The sequence below is a fragment of the Haemorhous mexicanus genome, chromosome 2 (assembly GCF_027477595.1).
Source record: "Haemorhous mexicanus isolate bHaeMex1 chromosome 2, bHaeMex1.pri, whole genome shotgun sequence".
Classification (NCBI taxonomy): Eukaryota; Metazoa; Chordata; class Aves; order Passeriformes; family Fringillidae; genus Haemorhous; species Haemorhous mexicanus.
In genome coordinates this window covers 44053351-44078242 of record NC_082342.1, presented here as the reverse complement: position 1 = coordinate 44078242, position 24892 = coordinate 44053351, and the positions used below count along the sequence as shown (strand labels likewise).

The window sequence follows — 24892 nt, the reverse complement described above, 5'->3', positions numbered from 1 at the left end:
GCCTTTGGTAATGTGGTTAGCTAGTGGCATACTCAAAACTTTGTATATCTGTTGATCTTTTATGGCTAAATGCCCTCTACATTTGTCCTAGAGAATAGAATCTTCCTCAGAGAGTAATTTTTACTTCTTTTCCCTCTCTAGCGTGCATTGCAAATGCTGTGCAGACAAGTGGCAGCAATAGAAGGAGAAGTTAAACTGAGCTGTTTGAGTCATGCCTTGTGGGTTTAATCTCTCCTTCCATCAGCAACAGTCAGGAAAGTTTGTTTATGAGGCTGCTGACACCAATTAATCTCTGGAGAACTGAAGAAATGGATATCAAAAACCCATATAACATCCCAGGTTGTAAGAGATGTTAAAAAATCATTTTCTCCAGTGTTATATGGAAAATGAAGCCTAGAGAAGATAATCAAACATTTTGTTTGTTTGCATCTTGAAAGGCTTCAGTGATTACTGAGGAGTATGAAACCTTCTTGCCTCTTGCCTTCTCCATGTAGCTTCTTGTGAAGAAAGAGTTCCTATCTTCCTTGTAGTCACCCTTTAGAACATGCTAAAAGTCTGTATTTGTTGATTGCATTCCACTGGGAAAATGCAAAAAAAACCAGTTGGATGAAGAAAGAAAGGAGATGGCATAAATTCTCCACAGACAAAATTTCTACAAAGGTAATGAGGTTTTCTGGGAGACTAGAATATAGGACTCTCCTCTTTTGGGGGGTGAATTTGTGCCTTTTCCCCATAGTCATAGTCTATGTTTAATGGACTGACAACACATTCATGATGTGTGACACTAATCCCCCTTTTTTTTTTTTCTCTTTTTTATTATCAGAAATCACCAGTAGGTAACAATTTACACACTGAATGTCAGTAAAGAAGAATGCAACATAGCTCTCATACCACATAGTGAGGAATTCATGCTATTCTAGTTTGGAGAGTCTCTGGATATTCATTCCTAATCCCATGTTACATATTTTAGTCATGCCTGTGTTGTTGGGGTGGGAGTGGCTTGTGTAATGCATCAGATCCAATTAATGAGTTTGTATGTTGCAAAGAGGCAGATTGAGTGGTAAGAATGTCTAAGGATGGCACTGCTTCTGGATTCCTTCAAGTTATAGAAATGGAAGAGCTCTGATTCAAATAGCTCTAAGGAAAATTCAACCAGAATTCTGAAGAAGCCAGAAGTTAAATAAGGGTAAAAGGCAAAAGACAAAAGGTGGAATTGATGATAGCCACCTATGACAAAACACAGTAAGAGTCCTTATGTTCCCTTTGTAATTGAAGAATGACGCTATGAGAAAAGATGAAGGGTATGTGGGAAAAAATAACCAACCATATGTTCCCCCAGCCCTCTTACATCACTAGTAATTTACATAAAATATGAGCAGAGACAGATATAGCAAATGGGGAAGGTGACTGCAACATACTGCTACCACCTGTATGTGAGCACCATCAATAAACTGCACTCTGGGGCTCACAGGTGTGTCATCACAGGCCTGGATAATGGATAGCTGGGGCCTACAAGTCTGTATGGAAAAATAAGCAACAGGTGATGGTTGCAGAGGAATAAAATGGTGGGCTTGTGAGTGGAAAACCACCAGACTTGATGCAGCCATGGTATCTTATAGTGCCAAGTCATGTCATTTAATGTACCTATACTTTGCTGCCTTCCCTATATATTGGGATAGTATTTTGTAGCTTCATAAATGTTTAGAAATAAAAAAGAAACCCAAAGAATTAAACATTTTTTTGTCAGTTGTCGCAGACACAATTAAATAAACTGGACAAAAGGAATCTATCCACATGGATAGAAATGATGCAGAGAGTATATAATTTGAAACCTAAAATATTGCTTTGCCTTAATCACTGCCATTTCTGCTTCTTGCTTATTTAGAATCACAAAAAACATTCAATCAGGAAAACTACTAGTGTCAGAGAGCTGTTTCTGTTGTTTCTCACCAAAATACATTGATTCTCAGAGTAGGATTGCAGTGGGTAATATTCTGAAAGCTAAAAAAGATAAAATCCTAAAACAGGTACCTGTATGTAGGAGTAGGATTTCCACGTGCTTGACAATTCAGAGACACTTTCTTTTCCTCAGAATCAGTTGGAAAAATCATATCATCTGGCTCTTGTACAAACACCGGCCCATAATCAACACTTTCTGTCAAAAAAAGAAGTGCTACTTTTTAGGAAAGCTCAAAAAATGAAAATGTCTTATAGATTTTATAATGTGAGAATAAAGTATGCATTATTATATTTATTTTCCAAAGGTTCATGTTCCATTACTTTAGATGTTGTATTAAAAAGCAATTATTAAAAGGAAAAAAAAAAAAGACAAAGAAGAAATATAAAATATATTACTAAGTGAAGCATAAAACATACGGTATGATTTAAGTGTTTATTATGCCTAAGAATGGATTTCTCATCAGATATATTTTGGCCTGAAGTCTAGGGAGAAGCTCCAGAGACTAAAGAGGAATTAACTCTGCTTATAGAGAGCAAGGTAAACAAAAAATTTCCTTCTGCTTGCAGCAGCTTATGTCACAGAAAATTAATACACAATTTTTCCCTTTATGTCAAGGAGTGCTAAGAAACATCACTTGGAAAATTAACGGCAGCAAATGGTGTCTGTTATTAAATAATATATAGCTAAATCTGACATTTCATTTTCCTCCACTGTCTTGTCTAATTTTGGCATGTACCTTTATCTAGATAAGAAATTACATTTCTGAACTAAAAAAAGCTCTGCAGACCCATAGAACATGTCTGTGATTCCAGTTCATTCATATTATCAAGTGAGAAGTGTAAGCCTTCAGAAAAGTAAAAGGTCACAAGCAGACTATTCCTGTCATGTTGGTCTGAATGAATAAAATTCTCACTTTGCACCAGAAGCCTGTGGAATTTTAATAATTTTAGGCTTACTCCAGACTTGTGGATGAATTAATCACATGGTGCTCTTTGTCTTTAGAACACCAGCCTGTCTGCAGAGAGAGAGTGGCATTGTCCTGCTACTTGCAATGAAAGATATGGGAGCAGGGTTTTCTCTGTTGGTTTTAGGGTTTCATATGTTCATGGCATAGATGCCCTCCAGTTCCTACTGAGGACAGCACACCACATTAAGTATTTTACAACATCCTTCTGTATTTGTCCTCCCAAAAGCAGCTTGAAGTGAAATAAGGTCTACCTGAAGACTCAGGGTTTGGTCACTTGCCTGAAAATTATTTACTACATTGTTTTACCAACTCCACACAGCTTCAACCACGTGTTATGGTTTTGCAGTTTTGGGAACTTATCATATGAATGTAATAATTTGTCATACTAATAATAACCTTTATCATTTTATCTGAGGCTAACAGCCTCAGAAAATCTGAGTAGACAGGAAAAGGTACATGGGGCTACAAGTCTTGGTACAGAAAATAAAGACTTGGAGTCTGAAAAAGGATGAGAATTGTGGGAGATATAGGTCATAGCACGTTAGTTTTTAAGATTCAAATTTCCATGTCTTTAAATTCTTCCATTTGAGGTTTCTCAACTCTCTTATCATACAGTAAAAAGATGACATAAGACCCCATTATGCATTTCAAACTTTCTTTTTAGTTACTACACACTTTTATACACTTCAGTTTTGTCTTTTTACACTACTATTCAAATGCAGATTTTGAAAATACCTATATTATCAGGCGTGTATGCTTCTGCTGGAATAGATTCAAATCAAATAAGAGCAGAAAGAACTAGTAGTGTCTGTTTCCCATAATTTTCCAGCTTATTATGCCTACTTGTAGAATTGTGTAAAAGAGTATGGATTGCTGTTTTGCATATTTATATTAATATGTAGTTACATTGCTTTGCTTAGGTTTATTGGCAGAAATGTGTGTTCTGAAACAAATATCTGCATTATTTAGAAAAAAAAATCCAAAACCAACCCACAAACAAATCAATCACAATAAGTGACTTCTGATATGTACTGATATTATTGAAGACAAAATAACTCCAGTAATAAATTTTGAGAAGTACATCTTAAAATGCTACAGGGGAAATGGATTCAGCTGGCAAAACTTATTTTAAGAAAGGATAATGTTAGTGCAAACATACTGTGTGGATTTTTTATAATTTGGTCACCTACTTCTTGCATTGCACAAAATAAAATACTAATGAATGTAAGAGTAATAAAACAGAACTGACATTGAGCTAAAGTTTAGAAAAACCAAAAATTAATTAAGGAAAACAAATCTAAATCATGGCTTTAGATTTAAGTATTATTTCATGCAGATTAGCATGGATAGGGTGAATATTAATGAAGATTAATGATTTTATCTTCTCCCTAGGAGGGACTCTGGAGATAAAATATGATATCACAGTCTAGGACTGCTGGAAAGAGAAGAAAAAGATGCAAGGCTAGGTGCAGGACCAGACCATGTCACGCTCTTGTCCTCTTCCTAAGCCACTCAGACAGAGATTTCTGCAGCTTTTGACTCAGCCATCGACCTTAGGACAAGGGAACAGCTCCAGCCCCAGCCTGCAGCACGCCATGGTCACACAGACAGCTGGAAACTCCCCTCAAGCCACAGAGAAGGGAGCATCCCAACCCCTCTGTGTGACATTGAAATAAAACTTTCTGATTCACAAACCATTGGCTGGCTCTTCTGCTTTGTGTGGTCTTTTTGGGGATCTATCCCTGCCCTTATCCTTATTGCCCTCATTTTCTTATTGTGTTTATGTATATATCTTAGTACATATGGATATATAAGCTCAGGTATGTTTCCTGATGTCTGCAGGGATCCGAAGACATCAGGGTTTTTGCACCCATGCTTTTTTTTCACCTACAGGTCACAGCTAACTGTGACCCATGCTCTTCAACAGGGTAGTCCTTCATGAGTGTGCATGGCAGGATTTGAGCTCCACGCTTATTTTTTCCTTTCTAAATTATCAAGAACATAAATGAATATTCAACATAAATACTAGCATGCATAAATTTCAATTTACTATTATAATTTCAGAAGGGAAATATTTCTGTTCCTCATAGAGGCTTTTACTAAATAAGACACATGTATCTTATTTTACTAAATAAGATACAGAAAACTAGGTGCTTTAAGTGCTATCTTATTTAAGAACAGTGATTTACCACAGAGTCTTGGGAATACAGGTGTGCACTGCAACCAGCAGTGCAACAGCTAGTTTGTCATCCCCCTACCACTTTTAAGAATGGCAAGGATATGGGAAACATTCAAAATATCAAAAACATGTCTCTTTTAAATTCTTCAGAGCAATGCCTAAATTTTGAGTGCCAGTGTTTTCCTTACAGCACTTCTGTGCATAAAATTTCTGGAACATGTGACTCCTTAGTACCAAGTATTTAAATCTTAATGGGAACATAAATTGGAATCGGTATCCTGCAAATCAGACAGTAGCCAAAGTGTGGTTTGTCTCCTTCTAATCTATGACATTCTTTCATACTTTCATTCTTCCCCTCAGTTACTGATGAAGAAAAAAATCAGATGTTCTTTAGTTCTTCTTTCTGAGCAATGCAGATATCATAACAACAAACTGCAGATAAGAATAAAGTTTCCTGTACTTTAAATCTTGTAGTAATTGAAATAGTGTAATTCCTCAACAGCTGCTTTCTTGCCACCATTGTTGATAAAAATACAGGTCAATTAATACACTGAGAAAATGAGGAATTACTTCCTGGAACCCTGGGAACACAGAAGTGGGCAGGAAAGAAATATGACCCTGTTCAAACTCCTGCATTGGAGCTGCACTGGCACTATAGCTTTAAGTGTCTGATAATTCTAAGTGCTGTACTTCTAAAGAGGAAAAGAAATGAAGTTATTATAAATGTTTTCTTAAATAGGTACCCTCCAAGATAGGTGACTGGCCTAATCAGTCTTGGAGCCATCCTCTCAGTCTGAACTACTGGTGGGGAGAAACAGGAGACACGTTATGTGGGAGGATATGCTCAGGCAGCCTTTGTATATGGGGGAAGAAAGTATTCCTTCAGGTCCTCTCCCCTTCTTCAGCTCATGCCTCTTTAGGTGCACTTTTAACAAGATCAGGAAGAAAGTTTTCCTATTGCTCTATTTTCCAACCCCATGTTTCAAAGATTTCTTGAGCCCATGTAGAGATGGAAGAATTTTCTAAAGAAAAGCTATGCAAGGAATATGAAATGATAGAAATGAGGGATCACTTCCATCCTAAAATACAGATGATTGTAGTCTGCATACAGGGCCTATCCAGAAAAGTACCTCCTTGACACAATGCAGACCAAACTACATCCCAATGACCTAGGTATTAATGTGTTCAGGACACACTAATAAGGTTGAAGAAATTGTTGTTGATAAGGCTATACATGTTGCTGAAATCTACATATAAGAAGAAGTAATTAAAATTAAGCAAAGCTGTTTCATTTCAGATTGGTCCTACAAATTGAAAGATTCTTTTTGGTATAGGTGGATCACACTATGATGCTACTCCCTATCAACCTTGTTTTTGAATTTCTCTCTTTCCATTCTTGGTTTTCAGTTTATGCTTGTTGTATGAACTTCAGGTGATGACTCTAATGGATCATCTGATTACCTTTGTTATCATGGAACCAGACAGGAAACCTGTTCAGTATATTCAGAAATATTTTTGATGCATATTCACACTGATTTAAATGGAAACCTATTGCTTTCCCCAGATAAAAACTAGAAGCTATTTTGGTTTTTTGTTTAAACACTGAAAAACGTGCATTAACTTCAGTGGAAATATTTATTTTACAGGTAGGTCCTATGACATAATCTTTCACCTTTACCACCTAAGAAATAAAAAATACTATTCATTTTAATATCACTATTATATGTCAAAATATTAAGTATTTCAAAATTTCAATAAAATAAAAAAAAGCCCAAAAATTCATCAAGGCAAAATATGTTCCAGTGATTAAATCTCTGTGTAGCATATTTTGAAATTAACAAAAGTTGCTGAAATTTACAATAATTATTTTGCATATATAGAAGCAGAGACATTATATATATATATATATATATATATATATATACACATACATATTCACACACATATGCACACATATATATTTGTAAAATATGCATTTCTAAAAAAACACTTTAATTTTTAAACTGTGAAACTGTGTTTCAGTCAACTTGAAAGCTGAGAAACTTTGAGAATCCTTTTGAGGTAAACTGAGGCTGATACACATGCCTCAAGGTATGTGTATTGATTCTAGTGTGCTGCATGGTGGAACATTGTACAGTATATGCATTATTAAGTTTATACTGCAAAGAAGATTAAATTATTTTCTCATATTTTCAGATTTGCCTTTTCTGAGACATGTTTATTTCCTTAATAAGTAAGATGATAGAAGATTTTACTGTTTCTTGAAAATGCTTTCTCTATTCTGAAACAAATAAATCTATTCTAAATTGAACTTATAATACCTAAACTGCATGCCATATGAATCAAATGTAAAATATTTTTAGCAACAGAAAAAATATTAGTAGTTTGTGTCTATAATTCAGACTGGTAAGTGCTGAATCTAGTAGATGGTGGGGAAACAGGAATTCTCATTTTACAAAAATTAGATTCGGATCTTTCAAACCTTGGGGTTCATTGATTCAAACACTTTCAGTTGTGACAGACTCTGTTTTTCATTTTCTTGCAAAATGTGTCAAACCAAAGATGAAAGGACAAAGAGAGTCCTTATTCAAGGTTAAGTTCAATTATCTTTACTGCAGCAATTCCAAAAGTTTTTGGAACAGTAAAAAATAAAAGAGTTTGCAGTTTTATGATTCTTCAAGAGTATTTAATGAATAATTCATACTTTTTATTCATTTTTAGTCATGACTTTACACATTGATACATAGTTTGAAGAGAAGGACCACATTGCCTGAGCGGCATGTTTACACTAAATAATTCCAGATAAAGTCAGCAGAGAGCTAGAGCACAGCTCTTTTAATTTAAGATATCAGGAAACACATGTTGAATTGAAAGTGCAAATGAAATAGCATCAAGTCAGTATAAAAGGATCTTTATTACAAGCCATGCCAGGTGTTTGAACATGTCTGCTGGGAAATAATTTGAGAAGTCACTTGAGAACTGGTATAATTCAGCAGCTAGTAAAAGTATTCTTGGGTGTTTTTTATGACAAACTTCACTCCTGAATTTATGCCATATATTAGATGTTTGAATTATGCAAATTCTACATTATAATAATTTAAAACATGTTTTGTCTCTTCCTAAAAATGTCCTCTCACTTGAAGCAGTGGTGCCTTATTACCACAGGATGCTGTAACATTTCCTCATTTAAGAAGCCTTTGCTGAAAAACATGACCACTAAACTCTATCATCACAAAGCAGTTTTAGGATAACTAAAATATCCTTACTTCTAGACCTGTAAAAATAAAATAAAATAAATATTCCTCTAGACTAAATAAAAAGCAAGAAATTTAAAAATACGACTGTAATGACAGATAATTGAAATAGTCACTTATTTTCATAATATTCTGTAGAAAATTCTCAGTTTCTAAATATCAAAGGTATTTATTCAGGGATCAAGCTATTAACAGAACTGAGAGAGGTTTAGAAAATAAGTTACATTCAGCCACCATGACATATTTGTTCAAGTCCTCTTAGATGATGCAGATTATCCTACTTGGTCATGTGCTGATCTTTTCTAAATACTGTCTCATACCTAAGCTTGTGCTATGCGGGCACTTCAGTTAATCAAGGGCTTTTAAAACACCATCAGGTGTTTTAAAATCACCCTCAGATTTACCTATTTCTACAAGTGTCTACACAGCTGGATATACCAAGATCTGTCAGCGAAATAAGTCTCCTAGGGCTATTTTATGTAGTCTTTAAAAGAATGTTTTCCTCTTTTCTCGGTCAAATACTCTGTTCATTAGGCCTTATGAGGAATGGCCCTTTTACAATTTTGTCTACAGTCAGTGGTTTTTCACTTGCTCCTGAGAAACTGATGAATCTCAATGGCTGAGCTGCAATGTGGCCCCAGTGTTTTGAGGAGAGTCATGATTGCTGACCTAAATCATAGATCATATCTATGGTACAGTGATCATCCCTGAGCTGTGATCTCACTGTGCTTTTGGGATATGTCCAGGATTTCTAGTTCTATCTTGCACTACATTATTCAAATAATCTGTATTTTTTTGCTTTCTCCTTCAGTTTTTAGACATTCATGCTGTAAAATATCAGGATAATAGACTATAGTTCTAATAATGGACATTAACTTTAACCTGTTCTTAAAAGGTTTTCAGGGAGGAGTTTTCAGTGTCTGGTGAATGGGGAAAAACTGAGTTCACTCTAGTTGCTGCCTAAAAGAATATTACAGAGGAAGGACAAGTATAGAAACATACCCCTATCCCAGAAATGGTATCAAACAGAATTTAGCTGCTGACAAGATCAAATTGTTTCTTTTCTAGATCAGACTTTACTCAAGGAACACATTTATGCTTGTATATGGTTGTATATATGGGAACACATTTATGGTTGTATATAAACCATTTTCTCACACAAACCACATGCATAAACCATTAATTTTCAATAAATGCAAGGCATTTTCTGGGAAAAAAAATGAGACTTTACAGAGTCAAAAAGTAACCTGTTGTTACACTCATGATATTGTGTGAATTTGATTGAACTGCACACTATAAATCACAATTCTTTCCTATTTTACATCCTTAGATGTAAATGAGGAATATACTTAAAATATGCTTATGTATCCTCTAGTCTTTCCCTCCCTCCCCACCTCCTTCTCCTTCTTTTTCTTCTTTCTTTCTTTCTTTCTGGCTTTCTATCTTGACTGCAATTCAGGTAATCATTGTCACTAAAGAAATAGTATTAGAAATGTGGCTTCTCAAAATGTAACCAAACCTGGGAAAATATCTGTTGTTCCTATGAATTATTGCATTTAGAATGACACATCACACCAGAAACTCTGTCCAAGCATGCACGTAAGTACAGTTGACTACACAGAAGAGATAATTTAGAGAAAAAGTAGTTTTATAATATTTATGCTTCATGTTTAATTTATATTACTGCCATTCATGATAAAATAAAAAATATTTCAAGGAGAAAAAAAGTGGCTTAGATTTTACTACTAGATGAAATTGTGCTGGAATGGAATTTCAAATCACTGGTTTGCAATTTTCATGTAGCAACACCTGCATAAAACAATTCTCCATAGGAATCTTTAAGAAAGGATATTTTAATTGGCTGTTCTGAATAACCTAATGGAAAGCAGGTAATTTCCACCTTGTGACATTTAAAAAAATTCAAAATTGTGTTTGAGAAATACTGAAGTAAGCTGACAAAAAATACACTGATTTCGAAAAATGTTTCCAAGTTTAAGAGGGGGAAGCTACACTTACCATCATGTTTGAAGGTCTCTGAGAAGTGGTAGAGGTTTGTTGGGGAGTGATAATGTTGTGTGGCTCCCCTCCAGCCTGGTGAAGATACACTTCCCAATGAAGGACTGCTTAACCGTGGTCTGTTCTTTGAATTAAATGAGGCTAAAGATGAACCACCAGATTTGATTCTTAGGATAGCAGCATATGATGTGGGGACACCAGGAACAGCTTCTGAATAATCTGGAAAAAAAATTCAAAAATACCAAGATGTGAACACTGAATAGAGACTAAGTCTGTCACTTTGCAAAGAATGCTTAGTTAAGCAGTAGAAAAGCAAAAAAGTTTTATCTATAAAAGGAGTGACAGCAACATACCAGGCTTGATGAGAGACTCAGCTTCTGAAAAGAATTGGGTAGCAGCATAGAGCTCTAAGAAAATTTCCCTGCAGCTTTACCACAACATAGAAATCAGGTATTCACTAAATTTCCTTCTTATGGAAACATGAGTTTTCAATGCTTTAAATTCCATTTCTATGACCCTATATTTCTATCTCATAGTGGAAAAATGTCTGCCAGGCCACCATCTTTCCTTCACAGCCTTCCTTCCCTTTGTATGTGCAATGTAGAAACACTGACTGAAACTAAATGTCCTTCTCAATTCAACACTAATTTGCAAATCAAGCAGGCTAGCTAAATGGGCCAAGAGTACATGTATGCACAAATGCTTTTCCCAAAAACATACTTATGCTAAAGTCACCTCTTCTGCTGACTCTTCAAGTTCCCTTTTTTGCCTTTTCTGACTCTATTTACAATTTGAGTGTTTGCAAATAAGAAGAGTGCTCAAGTTTTTGGTCCCTTTCTATTGTCAAATATAAAGAAAATAAATTACGTTACAATAGATTAAAAACTATAACTCAGGACCTGCAGGACCAAAGCAAGCAGAATTATTGAAATCAGTTGTCCTGAAAATGCAACAGTATTAAGGAGGTTAGAAGAGCATTCAAAAATATATTCAGAGATGAGCAAAGGGATCCAGACTACATATCCAGTGCCTAAGAAAGAACAGATCTTTTGGAGGACAATTGGAAGTGCCAAGAAGAAAAAAAGATCACTGTTCTGTCATCTCTGCTGGTGATAAATATTTAAGAAGGGGACATCCTTTTCACATTGGCATAGTATGCAACATTTGTCATTTTTAGGCTGTGACTCTCCTTTTTGTTTGTGTATGTAACACAAAGAGCCACTCTAGTAAATAGGATTCAACAACACTTAAATAGTCCTGACAACTTCTTTTTGCTGAAATATTTTGTGTAGTCAATTTCATGCAATGAAGTCGTTCTGTGCTGCCTCATCAAGTTAAGAAGACTGCAGTTCATCTTCTGCTTAAAAATAAAAAATGATTCTATAATTCTTTGTTATCTAGCAGAGTGGGGAACACTACTCCTGCAGTGGTAGTCTCAGGGTTTGAAAGAAGAAAAGAATCTACAAGATCTCAGATGGTATGAATGCAAAGTACCATGGGAAGAAAGAGAAGGAAAGGATACAAAAGTCACTCAACATGGTGAAAAGGTCCTGCAGTAATGATAGCATTATGTAATCTGTTTTCTGACCTTCTATGGTAGAATTGCTTTGTTTGGCTGGGATTAGTGATCAATGTGAAATTTCACCCTGACTCCAGTTGCTCTGTCATGCTCACTGGGATGCTGTATCTGAGTAAAGTTTCTCTTGTAAAACATAACTGGAAATGGTTAATAAATTATACATGAGGAAATACTTGTTGTGTTTACTCAAAGTCTGTAGCCTGTGATCATTACTGACAACTACAGCAGAAAACACACTCACCTGAAAAAAAACCTACTTCCTAATTTGAGCATTCACCTTCAGAGATTTAGACTTCTGAACTGCCTAGTTACAGTGCCTTAATTAGAATATATTTTTATTGGAGTACTATTTACAGTAAAATTATTCCTTTAATTTTGTTTGGATTAGACTTCTGAGATTTGGGAGAATAAATTTATATGTTCCATTATTTAAGTACATAGTAGTTAAACTGCTGGAGAATATAGATATTACTCTCTAATGTGCTTTTTTATTTTACCAGTCTATCCTGAAAATCCTTGAGAAATTTCATCAAAACTACTATGGGTAAGTCTTAAAATGCAGCTGTACTTGAGCTTTGCTATGATATTATGTTTTCCCTAGTCTCATTCTGAGAAATAAGTTAAGCATTTGGGATGAAACATCCAAAAGTCCCTTCAGCTGCCAGACACAAATAAGGAAGATATAGGCTCAAATGGTAAGGATATAAAGCAACTAGAAACCAGCCACAGTAAAATCAGTGATTTGGGTTAGCCTTCAAATTTCTTTGAACTAGAACTATCAGATTTATAGTAATTTTAACAATGGTATGACACTTTCAAGATAGACTATTTCTATTTAATTTTCTTAATGGATTTCCAACAGCAAATTGATACAATTTTGGTAATTTTTTAATGAAACTGTATCAAGTAAATAAATTATTCACACATCTCTTATTATTTCCAGCACACGCTGCTCTTCAGTCAGATTGATCAGAATCAAAACAACACGGAAAACAACAGTGCCATAGGTAATAGAGAGCCTGTCTTCCACTGATTAGAGGAGTTTTTTTTGGTCTTAGAAAAAACCAAAAATATGAATTCCAAAATTATGTGAATTTTATTCCTGTAGTTTGTAATATCTATGTCAGGTTAAATTCAACTTTATTTCATGTATGCTGTTGTGGGAGAACAAAGCTAACTCTGAGGGAAAGGGGATCACAAGACAGCAAATGTTTAGACAAGTTCCTTGGGTACAGTCCATAGGTACAAATATCAACCACAAATACCACCCTGTAATATTTTATAGTTTGTTTTTAAAGGCACAGCATAGCTCAATAAAGCTCAAATAATGGCTCACAGTAATTTGACCAAAATGCATTCTTTCTTTAAACAGAGAAAAGTGACAAGGAAAATTAGTGGAATCAACCCCAAAATTTCTTTGGAAACTGTCTTTGTAATGTTTGAACTTTATAGAAAGTAAAGGATTCTGACTTTTGGTGTGATGTTTTGTTTTCCTTTATTCCTTTTTTACTATAAGTGACTCCTGGTCAGTTACTAACTCATTGACATTTCTCAACTATCTAATTAAAATGTAGACTGTCTTATAATACTTGCAAATGTGACCTTCATTTGTGTATTTTTGCCAGCTAGCATGTTTAATCAAATGTCACTAAGAATGATAACCCATTTTTTTCATTGTAGCTTTTAATTACATTGTTTCAGTGGAAGTTTTCAGTCTTCTAAGCTTATGGAAATATGTGCATTCATTCTGCACAGTGGATTGTATCAGTGTTGCTCCTTAAGTTTTTTAAACAGACATATACTTTCTGCTCTGGCCTGTGCATGCACATTGGTTTCCTCTTAGACTGCTCAATGACATATAGCTTGACCATAACTTGGGAGAGAGATGTAAAAATAGCAGAAATCTGTATTTGATAAGGTGTCCATCCAGATCATCTCCTATGAGAGCTAGGATCACTACTAAAAAACAGCAAAATGTGAATAAATATTTTTTTCTGATGAAATTGTAATAACTATAACAAAAAAGAACCCAAAGCAGACCCAGCAAAACACCAAAACCATACAATAGCATACACAAAAAAACTTCAACCAAAAGCCAACAAACCAAACACACACACAGAATATCCCCCAGAACTAAGTGGAAGCCAGTAGATTTCTCAAGAACTCGTTAGTTCATCTGATCCTCCTCTGTGTATTTCCCACTGTGGTGGTTTAGTTTATCTGAGAGAGATTTTATTCTAAAGTTGCTACTCTGTCTCACTTATCACTGAAAGCAATAGACAATGCAACATCATTGCATTGTCTATTGACATTGTCTATTGACATTGCATTGTCAAAATCATCAAAATCAAACAAGACGTGAGATGGAAACCTTCACTGGAGACCTCATTTTAAATATTTGGATTCTGGACATCAGCATGTAAGGTAATGAGGCTGGGCTCACTTTACAGACAGTAAAAAGGAAAAGGAAAATGACATGTGATATGACAGGCAGTCTCAATAAATGGCTACTTCTTGCCACAGAATGTAAAGGAAAGCAAAATGAATAGCTAAGATGAGAAAATTTCAATTTTTCTGTTCTCAGTTGTCTTAGTCATAGAATTATAGACCCATAAATGTTGGAAAAGACCTCCAAGACCACCAAGTCCAACGTTTGACCTATCCCAGAACAAGAGACCACTGCACTAATTCCTGTATCTAGTAATTTCTTGGCACCTCCAGAGACAGCGATTCCACCACCTCCCTGGGCAAAGCACACCACTGCTTAAGCACCTTCCCAGCAAAGAAATTCTTTGTGATGCACAATCTGAACACTCTCTGATGCAGCCTGTGGTTATGTCCTCTTGTCCTGTCACTCGTTGCCTGGGAGAAGTGGCTGACCCTGACTTTGTTGCAACCTCCTTTCAGGTAGTTGTAGAGAGTGACAAGGTACACCCAGAGCCTCCTTTTCCCTAGTTCTCTCATCATAAATCAATCAAGCTTAATTTGTGTCTTTTCTGCTCAAAATATTTGGTTCTTCTGCAAAGGAGTGAAAAATCAAGACATTTGAATTGTTTTCCTAAGAAGCAGTAGGGGATGACTTAGAAGCTGGAAGTTCTCAAGGAAAATATTTTGGTGATCCTTATCAGCCCTTTTCGCCACAGATATGATAGCATGAGAAAGGGAGAAAAGTTTTCTATGCAAGGTGGTCTTTCTTTGGGGAAAAATATCTTTTTTGCCAGCTCTTTGGCAAAAATAAGTAAACCTTCAATCCAAAACTTGCTCTGTTGAGCTTTTCAGTTGTCTGCTATTTAAAGAAGATGCATGATAATTTAGCTTGAAAATCTGCAGTAGCCTCTCACTTTATAGAAGTTGTCTTTTTCTTAGAAATCTGGTCATACAAGGCATCAAAATAAAGAACATAGAATATTGTACACAAACATGGGAAAAATAATTAGGGGTGTATTTTATTTTCCTTTAAAATAACAAAGAGGAAGTGATTTGAAGACTTAAAACATTGACTCAGATATGGTAGAGAATATTTCCCGTGGCTATTAGCAATTGAATCAACATCGTTGGAATATTATACTGTTAGAGCTAATTTAAATGTCATGAATTTTTATGAGGAATTATTTTGAATAATATAAAGATGCTTTTGTAGAGTTAGTCATTGCTTCCTTTCCTACTCAAAAAACAATCTATTTTTCATCTTACTTCCACTTCATACTCATAATTCAGCAATTAGATTACTCAATATATGCCCAATTATTCCCACTTTGCATCCAACATATGACAAATAGCAGAGCAAACAAAATGTACTTTAATACTGAACACCTTCTGCTGAACACTTCTTCTGCTAGAGAATGCTTCTGACTGCAGAAGTACAAATAATAAAAATAATAATATATTCCAATCATGGAAAAGAATTGTCCAAAGTAAAGGGGTTTTGAACTGAGAAAAAGGCTTTGAGTTTATTGTCATATTTTTTCTATTGAAACACTTAATTTTGTCTTGTTTAAAGCATGATAATGTAATACACTGAAGCAAATGAGCTAGGGTGTGTTTCTTCCGTAGCATAGGCTTCAAACACACCTTTTTTGGAAATTCATTGAAGTCATCTATTGAAAAGTGCTTTTTAGAGGTAAAAAATATAAAACATTTTGAAGACTCTTCTAATGATATTATTGAAAAAAAAATACTCCAAAGAATAGCAACATACCCTTATTATTTATTTATTCCATCTAGTTCAACATTTATTGCTTCTGGTTTTCTCATTCTTAAAGACCACAGGTGTGTCTGACACTTTACCACCACGTGGATTGTTTCTGTCTGTCTAACAAAAAGGAGTTTTAGGCCAGTTTTTCCTGACAAATAAGACTTTAAGTAAACAGTGAAGATAGCTGAGGAGATCCCAGAAATTCAATGTAAGAATTAGCATATTTTAAATACCTTATGATCTTTGACCTGAAAGAGGGGTGCTATTGACTGGGTGTGATTTGTTGACATGTATGAACATGTGCTCTAAGACACCTATGTAGGTTTGGTTTGTCAATTTTAAGATATACTTCACTGTAGTACTTCTTCAGGTGCTTTCCATATGATATTTTTTGAGCCCAAACATGATACACATTCTCTAGCAGGGAAACACAGAACATTACTAATGTGAGATCCATAGATTAGCCTACACTGCATGCTTTTAATTGAAATCTTAACTTATTTTCCCCATGGCTGATGATCATCAGAGTGAGCTGTCAATTCTGAATGTGAAGGGAGAACATAGTACCAAAGGTCAACTATTTCAGAACAAATCATTTACACTAATTAGATGGAGAGAAATCCTTATTTATATCTCTTCCTTCAAGCAATGATATGCATATCAATGTTAAGGGAAAAAAGGATAGATCAATCCACAGCAAAGAAGAAATTTGTAATTTACTATTTTAATATGAAATGTAAATATAAAATTACTTGGCTGATTTATTAATACCATATTCAAGCAGTTAAAATTCTAATAATCTATTAAGCAATCAATTAATCAATTAGCTAATGTAATCTAAGTTTTTCTACTCCCTGTTATACACATCCTTACATACTATCCCAATTTGGTGTGTTTTTATATCCATCGGAAGTACAGTCTTTCATCCCCTTTAAAAAATCTCTCTCCATGTTAAAAACCTTTTTTTTTTTAGGCAGATAATGTATTCTTCCCCACCCTTGGCTCCTCCTGTAGTTCTTTGTGGTTTGCTTTAATGTTTGCTAAATATTTTACAGTGCACTCTTTACCCTGGCTTGCATCTCTGAGACCTTTTTGTGGCTCAGTCTTCCCTTAGGAACCCTGTGAATTAATCACTGGATGTACTGTCAGTGTAAACAACTATTGTAGCAATTAAACAACTCCTATACACATAGAGTGAAATTCATTCTTGTGCTCGGGACAAAATGTCTTGCAAAACATTTCTTAAATATTTTTTAATACTTAAAGTGGCACCTAGATCTACAGATTGTTAAGGAGGCAGTATTTTATGCCACTTCTGAACTGTTTTTAAAAATAAAAAAGAAAATAAAAACTTAAAAAATCCCCACCCATTTATGATGGACATTGTTCCACTGTGCTCCTGCCTGGAGACAGCAGTGCCATGCAAATGTACATGCCAAAACATGTCTCATCTTCTTGTCTGAGATGTACCAATAGAGATGAAAGACACAAAACCTTTCAAAACACCAAAAAGTCCAGGATTTGCAATGAAATAGAGTGCACTGTGCAGGCATTTGTGTTCTCATAGGGTAAATCTGTAACACAGGCACATCTGCACGCTATGAGCATCCCACAGTCTCTCCATGTGATTCTTCATTCCTCTTTATTCATATGGTTGGTTTTAACCAGAGGACCTGCTGCCTGCTTGTGTGCATTTCCAACTGATAGCCTCTTCTGGTGGTGACCCTGACCCTCTCAGTGAAGTGTTTGCAAATTTAAAGGAAAGCCATCAAAAGGATGCAGGCACTGAGACAGACTAGCAGCTCCTTGGAGGACACAGACTTGAGCTGTTCCTACACTCCTTTACAATGAGAAAAAAAGAGTCTGTACAAAGGATCTCCAACAAAGAGTGAATTATTTCAAGATAGTAATAGGAGCACTAATATAATTTCCAAACAAAACTCTTTTGTCACACAGAAAAAGAGATAAGTTAGCTAGCTGGTTGTTTCCTAAAATTTAGAAATGAAGACTTTAATTTTTAAGTTCAGCAACAGGTTTTAGGGATGTGAGACTATTTGGAATAATGTTACTTTTTCAATAACTTTTAGAAAATTTAAGGATCTACTTTAAAGGTGTCAAATTATGTCAATATAGGTTTATGGTAATTTGCCATTGTTTATGGTAATTTGCAATTGTTGTTCTTATATTTACATGTTATAAAAAGCCTATTTGAGGAAATGGGCTTTTTAAGCCTATTTCCTTAGCCTATTTGAGCAAACTGGACAAGGTATTGCATAAATTTCCAGTGGCCAAGAATAATGCTTAACATACAAGAGGAAAATTATTACGTTTTACATGTTAAAAGTAGGCAGATTATAACTTTTTTACTTATTGTGCATACAAGTAAAAGATCTCAGCATTACAGAGAAACCTCACAATTTTATTCTACAGGGTGTTTGAGGGAGAATGGAGGTCTGCATTCTCAAATGAAGAGCCACATTCAAAATGATATGGCAATATCATAATCCAGCCCAAGGAAACACCCTGTAACATCATTCCATCCAGCAGTGGGCAGCCACACACCTTTTTTTAGACTAGTAAATGACTTGTTACAGCTCCAAAGAAATTATCATGAGTTCTTTGCCTCGTGTTTCAATAAAGTCATCCTGAAGAATTACAGTTAGGAATTAAAAAGAAGAAATACATGATAAGATATTTATGAAATTGGATCAAAAGCATGTTTTCTTATTGCTGACAGCAACAAAAGGTCTAAAAATAAAATTAACCCGGAAAACAAAAGCATTATAAATTTTCATGCTGAATTCTAATGAAAATCTAAAAATGTATTAGAAAAATCTCTGTGAAAAACAAATAATCTGCAAGCATTAACAGTGTAGGAGATGCAATTTTACTGCAGTTGGGCATGACAGACACACGTGACCTCTATATGTACATCAAATGAATAAGCAATGAAAATGCAGAATACAGCAGAAAAAAATCAGCACAGTTGATTTTAGAAGTCAACACAGAGGACTTTTCTAAAGCAATCAGAATTACATTTGAAAGTAGCATTGTTTGGTCAAGGACTCACAGGAGTACACATGGGAAACAGTAAGAAAAGACTTGTCACCTCCTGAATTGTTTTGGATTTATAGCTGATTTCCATTTCAAAAGTAGTTTTAAATATATAAACATGGAATATAGCTAGAATTTTTAAATAAAAAAATTTTTGAAATCAATCAAGTTTGACTAAAATGTAGATATCTTTCAAAGAGAATTTTAATAGTTCTTTCCACTGCAACCTAATTTACTGCTGTCATATAAGTAAAATTTTAAGTATGAATAAGACTGAACAGAAAGATTTATTCTAAATCATCTATTTGTTATATGGAACTTTACTGTAAACACAGTTAGTGTGCCTGTTTCGAAGCCTGAGGTTATAGCTTTCATTTCAAAATCCTCTCCATAAAGAAAAGATAGTGAATCAGTAAACCTTGTCATTTCAAGGGAATTTGCATTCTGAGGGTTTTATGTTCCCATCTATGGTTTTGCATACCTAAACGACAATGAATGTCAATCATCATAGAGAAAAATCTCTGCTTACCTGAAATTTCTCTTTCTTTGAAATAATTAAGTTTAGAGAAGTGTTATTCTGAGAGGTTTCTGCTAGTGCAGCACAGACAGACAAGACCTATCAGTCACAAGTAGGGAGGGCATATTTTGGGACACATTTACAGGCACTTGATTTCTAGAGCCAAAGTATTTTTACCCAGTTTTGATGCAAAGTAGCTTGAGGGGAGAAAGGTACAATAACTTCTAATGAAGCATAGGGGAAATTCAACTTTGCAATAGCATAATAAAATCTTTCTTAGCTTAGTTCCAATCTCTATTTATCTCTAAAGCAGGTCGAATTTGTGGACCTAATTACTCAAGAAAGTCAACTTCATGTAACTCTCTTTTATTTGTTTTCAGACTGGAGTCCACAGATCTGTGACAATAGAACCTCCCCCACAGGGTACACATGGGTCACCTATGGCATAATTCTGACTCTTAGGTCTCCTAATTTTGGCAAGAAAAACCTGTCCTTCTAGTATGTGCTTCTTACATGTGGGTAATTTAGAATTTGTGCTTTCTGCTAAGCAGACAGAGATTTCTGTTTTGGGACCTTTGAACATTTACACAGCCCATAGGTAAATTTCAGAATTGTCACCATCACCCTGTGTATTCAGATTTCAAAATTTTGCAAACTCCCTTTGAAAAAGGTTTTCACTCAAAGGTCAAGCAATGTTTTAAATTACTAAGTTGGCTTGCATCAGACATACCAACAGTTCCTAGACATACTTTTAAAATTTTATTCTTGTGTGAAAAAGGTTTGCATTTTTGACAGTTACTGTTTTAATATTTCATTCTTAAACTCTATTTAAGCTGCCGGCCTTCTTGTCCTACAGGAACATATCATAAAGGTACATCTGAAAGGATTCAATTTTTTTTTTTCCTCATGTCTTTTTAATTAATTTTACATCCCTTGTGTATAATTGGGTAGAACTAGGTCCTAAGTATTATCTTCCTAAGGCCTTCCATGAGGACAAACAAATAAAAAATTGATGTTTTATTATTCATTTGTTTACATTTTTGTAATTTCCTCCAGAGGGAGGAAACTTAAGCAGAGAAATTTTAGAGCATGCACCTGGCTCTCTCATTTTCCCAGGCCTGAACCTTTTTGCTTCCTTTCTTACAATTTAACACCTTGGAGAGGCTCTCTCAAAGAGAGAAAAATCACTTATCCTTGCTGCTGTATGGGATCTGTGTGGGTCAGATATTTCTATGCCTGTGCTTTTTTGCTGTCAGCACAGAATGCAAATTGAATTTCTGAAAGCCTTGGTAGGTGGCAGCAGGGAAGGACGGTTTCTTTCAAGTGTTTTTTAAGAACAACTGATGCCAGAGTTCTCCATCCTCTATTCTTTGTCTTCTGTAAGGAAACTTCTGGGATGCAGAAAGTTAGTGGGAATAAACTTTGCGGTTGGATCCTGTGGGCAGCAGAATCAAAGAGGTTCATTCATTTCTTGTGCTGTTTAACAAGATTTGCATTTATCCAACTGTTTCAATCTCCATTATTTCTTCAAAGGAAGAAACGAGGAGGCCCTATGAAACTGAAAATTCTCATTCACTCTGCCTAAGCTCAGAGACTTGAAAATATAACTTTTTAAAATGGGAGAGTGTCTTATGTTTATGCTCATTATTAGCCAGTGGAACCACATGTGAAGGCAAATCTCTGCAGGATTTTAAACTTCGATATTACTTTTGTTTTTTTTATCCTTTCACATTCCCCATAGATGACTGACACCAAACAGCATTGGAACCAAGAAAAGAAAGAGAATAAATAAGTACAGGAGAGAAACTGTCAAATTTTAGGTTGTGGAAGATACATAGACTTAAGAAGAAAATGAAAGTGGCTCAGTTGTGTCTCTCCCCTCTGCAATTCACAAAAATCACTTTATTCCTGCCAACGGAGTAGAGCAGAAGGGAATATTGAACACATGAAGAGAATCAGAAAATCTGATATAGTGAAAACAGAGAAGTTAAAAGAATCACAGTATATTGATGATGGTTGCAATAAAGATTAAAGTCTGTCTGGATACATTTGTAACTTTCCTATAACTGGCAACAACAGAAACAGGAAAAAAATACACAGTCACCAGCATAGTATCCCTAGAGTTAATAAATAATTATATGGACAAGATTGCACCCAGACCATGAAAACAGGTGAGCAAATAATTCTAAAAAGTATAATAATTCTACACCAGCAGATATACTGTATGATACTTAGCAAAAACACCTGCTTTTTTTGTAGAATCAGATATGGCCATTAGGTTATTGATGAGCACTCACTAACACAGCAAAAAATAAATATCAGCTGCTGCTATTACTTTAACCTCTAAAAATACATGGTTCAGGCTAAAAAAATAACACCAGCTCTCTTGTGCTTAGTAATTTAAAACATTGCTTGACCTTTGAGTGAAGACCTTTTTCAAAGGGAGTTTGCAAAATTTTGAAATCTGAATACACAGGGTGATGGTGACAATTCTGAAATTTACCTATGGGCTGTGTAAATGTTCAAAGGTCCCAAAACAGAAATCTCTGTCTGTTTGGAAGACAACACCAATTTTTCCATATAGACATTGCAGAAGAAAAGAAAGGTCTCTTGCTTGTATACATTGCTGTATTTGTAGTAAGATTTTCCACCAGCTTTTCTTCAAAAAATCCCTCTGCAAAGATTTTTGCACCAGGCTATTGCTAGAGTTACACTGAGACAGCTGAGCTTACATCCACCACATGGCTACAGAGTTGATTGAGAGCACAAATGCCCAACCATGACCTTTACTAGGAGTTTACTTCTGTAGAGCTTACAAAACCCCACTCTGTTCTTCTTACTGCTTCTTTGCTATCTCCTTTTTCCAGACCAAATCACTACTAGCAAACCCTGAGGCAGGAGCATTGGAACTAGATGATCTTTAAAAGTGCTTCTCAACAGAAATCATTCTTTGATTCTAGAAAGAGAAGATGGTCAAGGAATCAAAGATTCCTGATTAGATGGGCAGATCCCACAGAAGAATCATGCACAACACTATGACTAACTCAGACTTCCAGAAGAACCAAGTGTCAGTGCCAATTTTGCTTGAGATTTTCGTGCATTTTTTAGTGGGTTCTAGAGAATACACTGATCCCAGACAAAAATTGTGGGCCGTGATGACATGGAAGATATTTATGGAAAGCTGTCCAATTTTTATAGGCCATATGAAGGCATCATCTATTGCTCTGAAACAGCCCATTGGTATCTCTTCAAGAGTGCATGGGCTAAAGGAAAAACTTCCTGCTAAAAGGGTAGTAGAAATAATTTTTTTCTTCTTTTTTTCTTTTTTACACCCTTCAAATACAGAGACTGTCTTTTACAGTTATCCTGTAGGTCTTCAATTCTCTTTGTAGCAATCCAGATTTCTCATGATTTAGTAAATTGTGTGTTTGCCAACAATACCAATGCTCATGAAGAGTAACAACCCAATAGATCACAGGACATGTTTTTTCATTTCCTCTGGTCTGTTCCTGCAAGTCAGGTTTTGGATTCTTATGAACTTGCTTTATGAACATGCTGTGGCAATAAAGGTCCAAGTTTGAAAAGATAAAATAAAAAAAAAAAGTCTGAAGTAAATAAATCTGAAAACTCTCCCTTTCAGGATATGAATTGTAGCAGGTAGGGCTGTCATCATGTAAGGAGCTGTTCATAAAAACCTGAGGTCAATTTTTCTGTAGAAAATGTTCCTAAGGATATAACAGTTTCCATGTAGAAGAAAAAAAAATGTCCTTTTGTGTCATACTGCTCAGCTTTCCACCCACAGTGGAAACAGTTCACCTGTTTATTTTGGAGTTTTTAAATAATTTTCTTTTAAGTATTACTTAATTAGAAGACACCTTTTTACCAAAATGAAAAAAAAAATTACATTGACATATCATTTGGGAAGGTTTTTTTTTCTGAAATAACTTCTTAAATGCTGATACAATCCTAGAATACCCAGAAGCTCAGCTATATTTGGCATTCACATATATATTATGTGAGATACCTGTTCATGCCCCTGTTCTTTTTAATTTTCAGATTAATCTTTACTAAACAGAAAAGAAAGACTGATTCTAGAATTCAGCATAGAGAGCATACCCTTGTGCTGTATAAAATCATAGGTTAAATGACCTGCTCCCATTAATATTTTGTTATTTACAGAGGTGGAAGAAGTAATGGGAACATCTAGACTCCTGAGAGTCCACTTATAATCTATTTTGGTGTTTAGGAAGCTTCTCTGTGATTGGGAAGATTGAGGTTCAAACTCTAGAAGAGCACAAACTGAATCTAATCAACTAATACTCATTATGCATTTTAAACACTAAGGCTCTGAATATTACCATTGTGAACTTACAGCCTGGATTTCATCTTAGATTGCTTTTCACAGACGGAGTCAGGTACTTCTTCTTAATAAAAATTTTCAAGAAAAACTTAAATCTATTCTTCCCCAAATGAGGACCTATAAAAACATTTACTACTATCAGACACATACTTGATGAAAAGATCAAAATAATCGAATCTCAAACAACTACTGTACATGTTAATACAAAAGCCCATGGTGCAGGATTTTATAGAGAGTGGTAGAGTATATTAAATCCACATCCAGAGAGTACCAATTGAGTGTTTACACAAATGTTACCTTCTTTTTGGAGAAGCGGCTTCCACCTGGTGGAAATGATGTGTACATGTTGTGGATTTCTAAACATCTTCAGAGCTTTCCAAAAGTAGAAATTTTTATTCTGCTTGTAGGTCACGTAAGGGACTGCTGGGTTATGGCACTGCTTTGTAAGAGTCTGATTCATGTCAATGTGTTTCTGACTCTCATGGGCTCATGAGATTCTCTGCACAGCAAAGAGGAATCCACAGCTATGAAGGACTAGCAAGCTTTCATACCCAAAAAGATAAGCTGAAGAAATTTGAAACATTCCGTCTTCAAGGAACATTTTGAAAACTCTAATTAGATACTGGTGGTTTATTATTTTAGCAACATAAATTAATGAAAACATAATATAAATAAGCAAGTACTTATCTGACATAAAGAACACTACTGAGTATATTTTTCTAAATTTCCATCCTATGCACACATGTAAGTAACATAAATATATGGTTTTGTGAGATAAGGACAGTGTAAGAGCATGTACAATATAACACTT

The 24892-nt window shown here is 35.0% G+C and overlaps 1 protein-coding gene across 1 annotated transcript in view; it reads right to left on the bottom strand.

Moving 5' to 3' along the window:
• CNTN5 (contactin 5) overlaps positions 1-24892 on the bottom strand; it is a 276614-nt gene that overhangs the window by 224793 nt on the left and 26929 nt on the right. The window contains exons 2-3 of the mRNA XM_059840298.1: positions 10377-10595; positions 2032-2155 (exon numbers count right to left, since the gene is read on the bottom strand). Coding sequence (XP_059696281.1) covers positions 2032-2155; positions 10377-10595 — 343 coding nt within the window. The remainder of the gene's footprint in view (positions 1-2031; positions 2156-10376; positions 10596-24892) is intronic.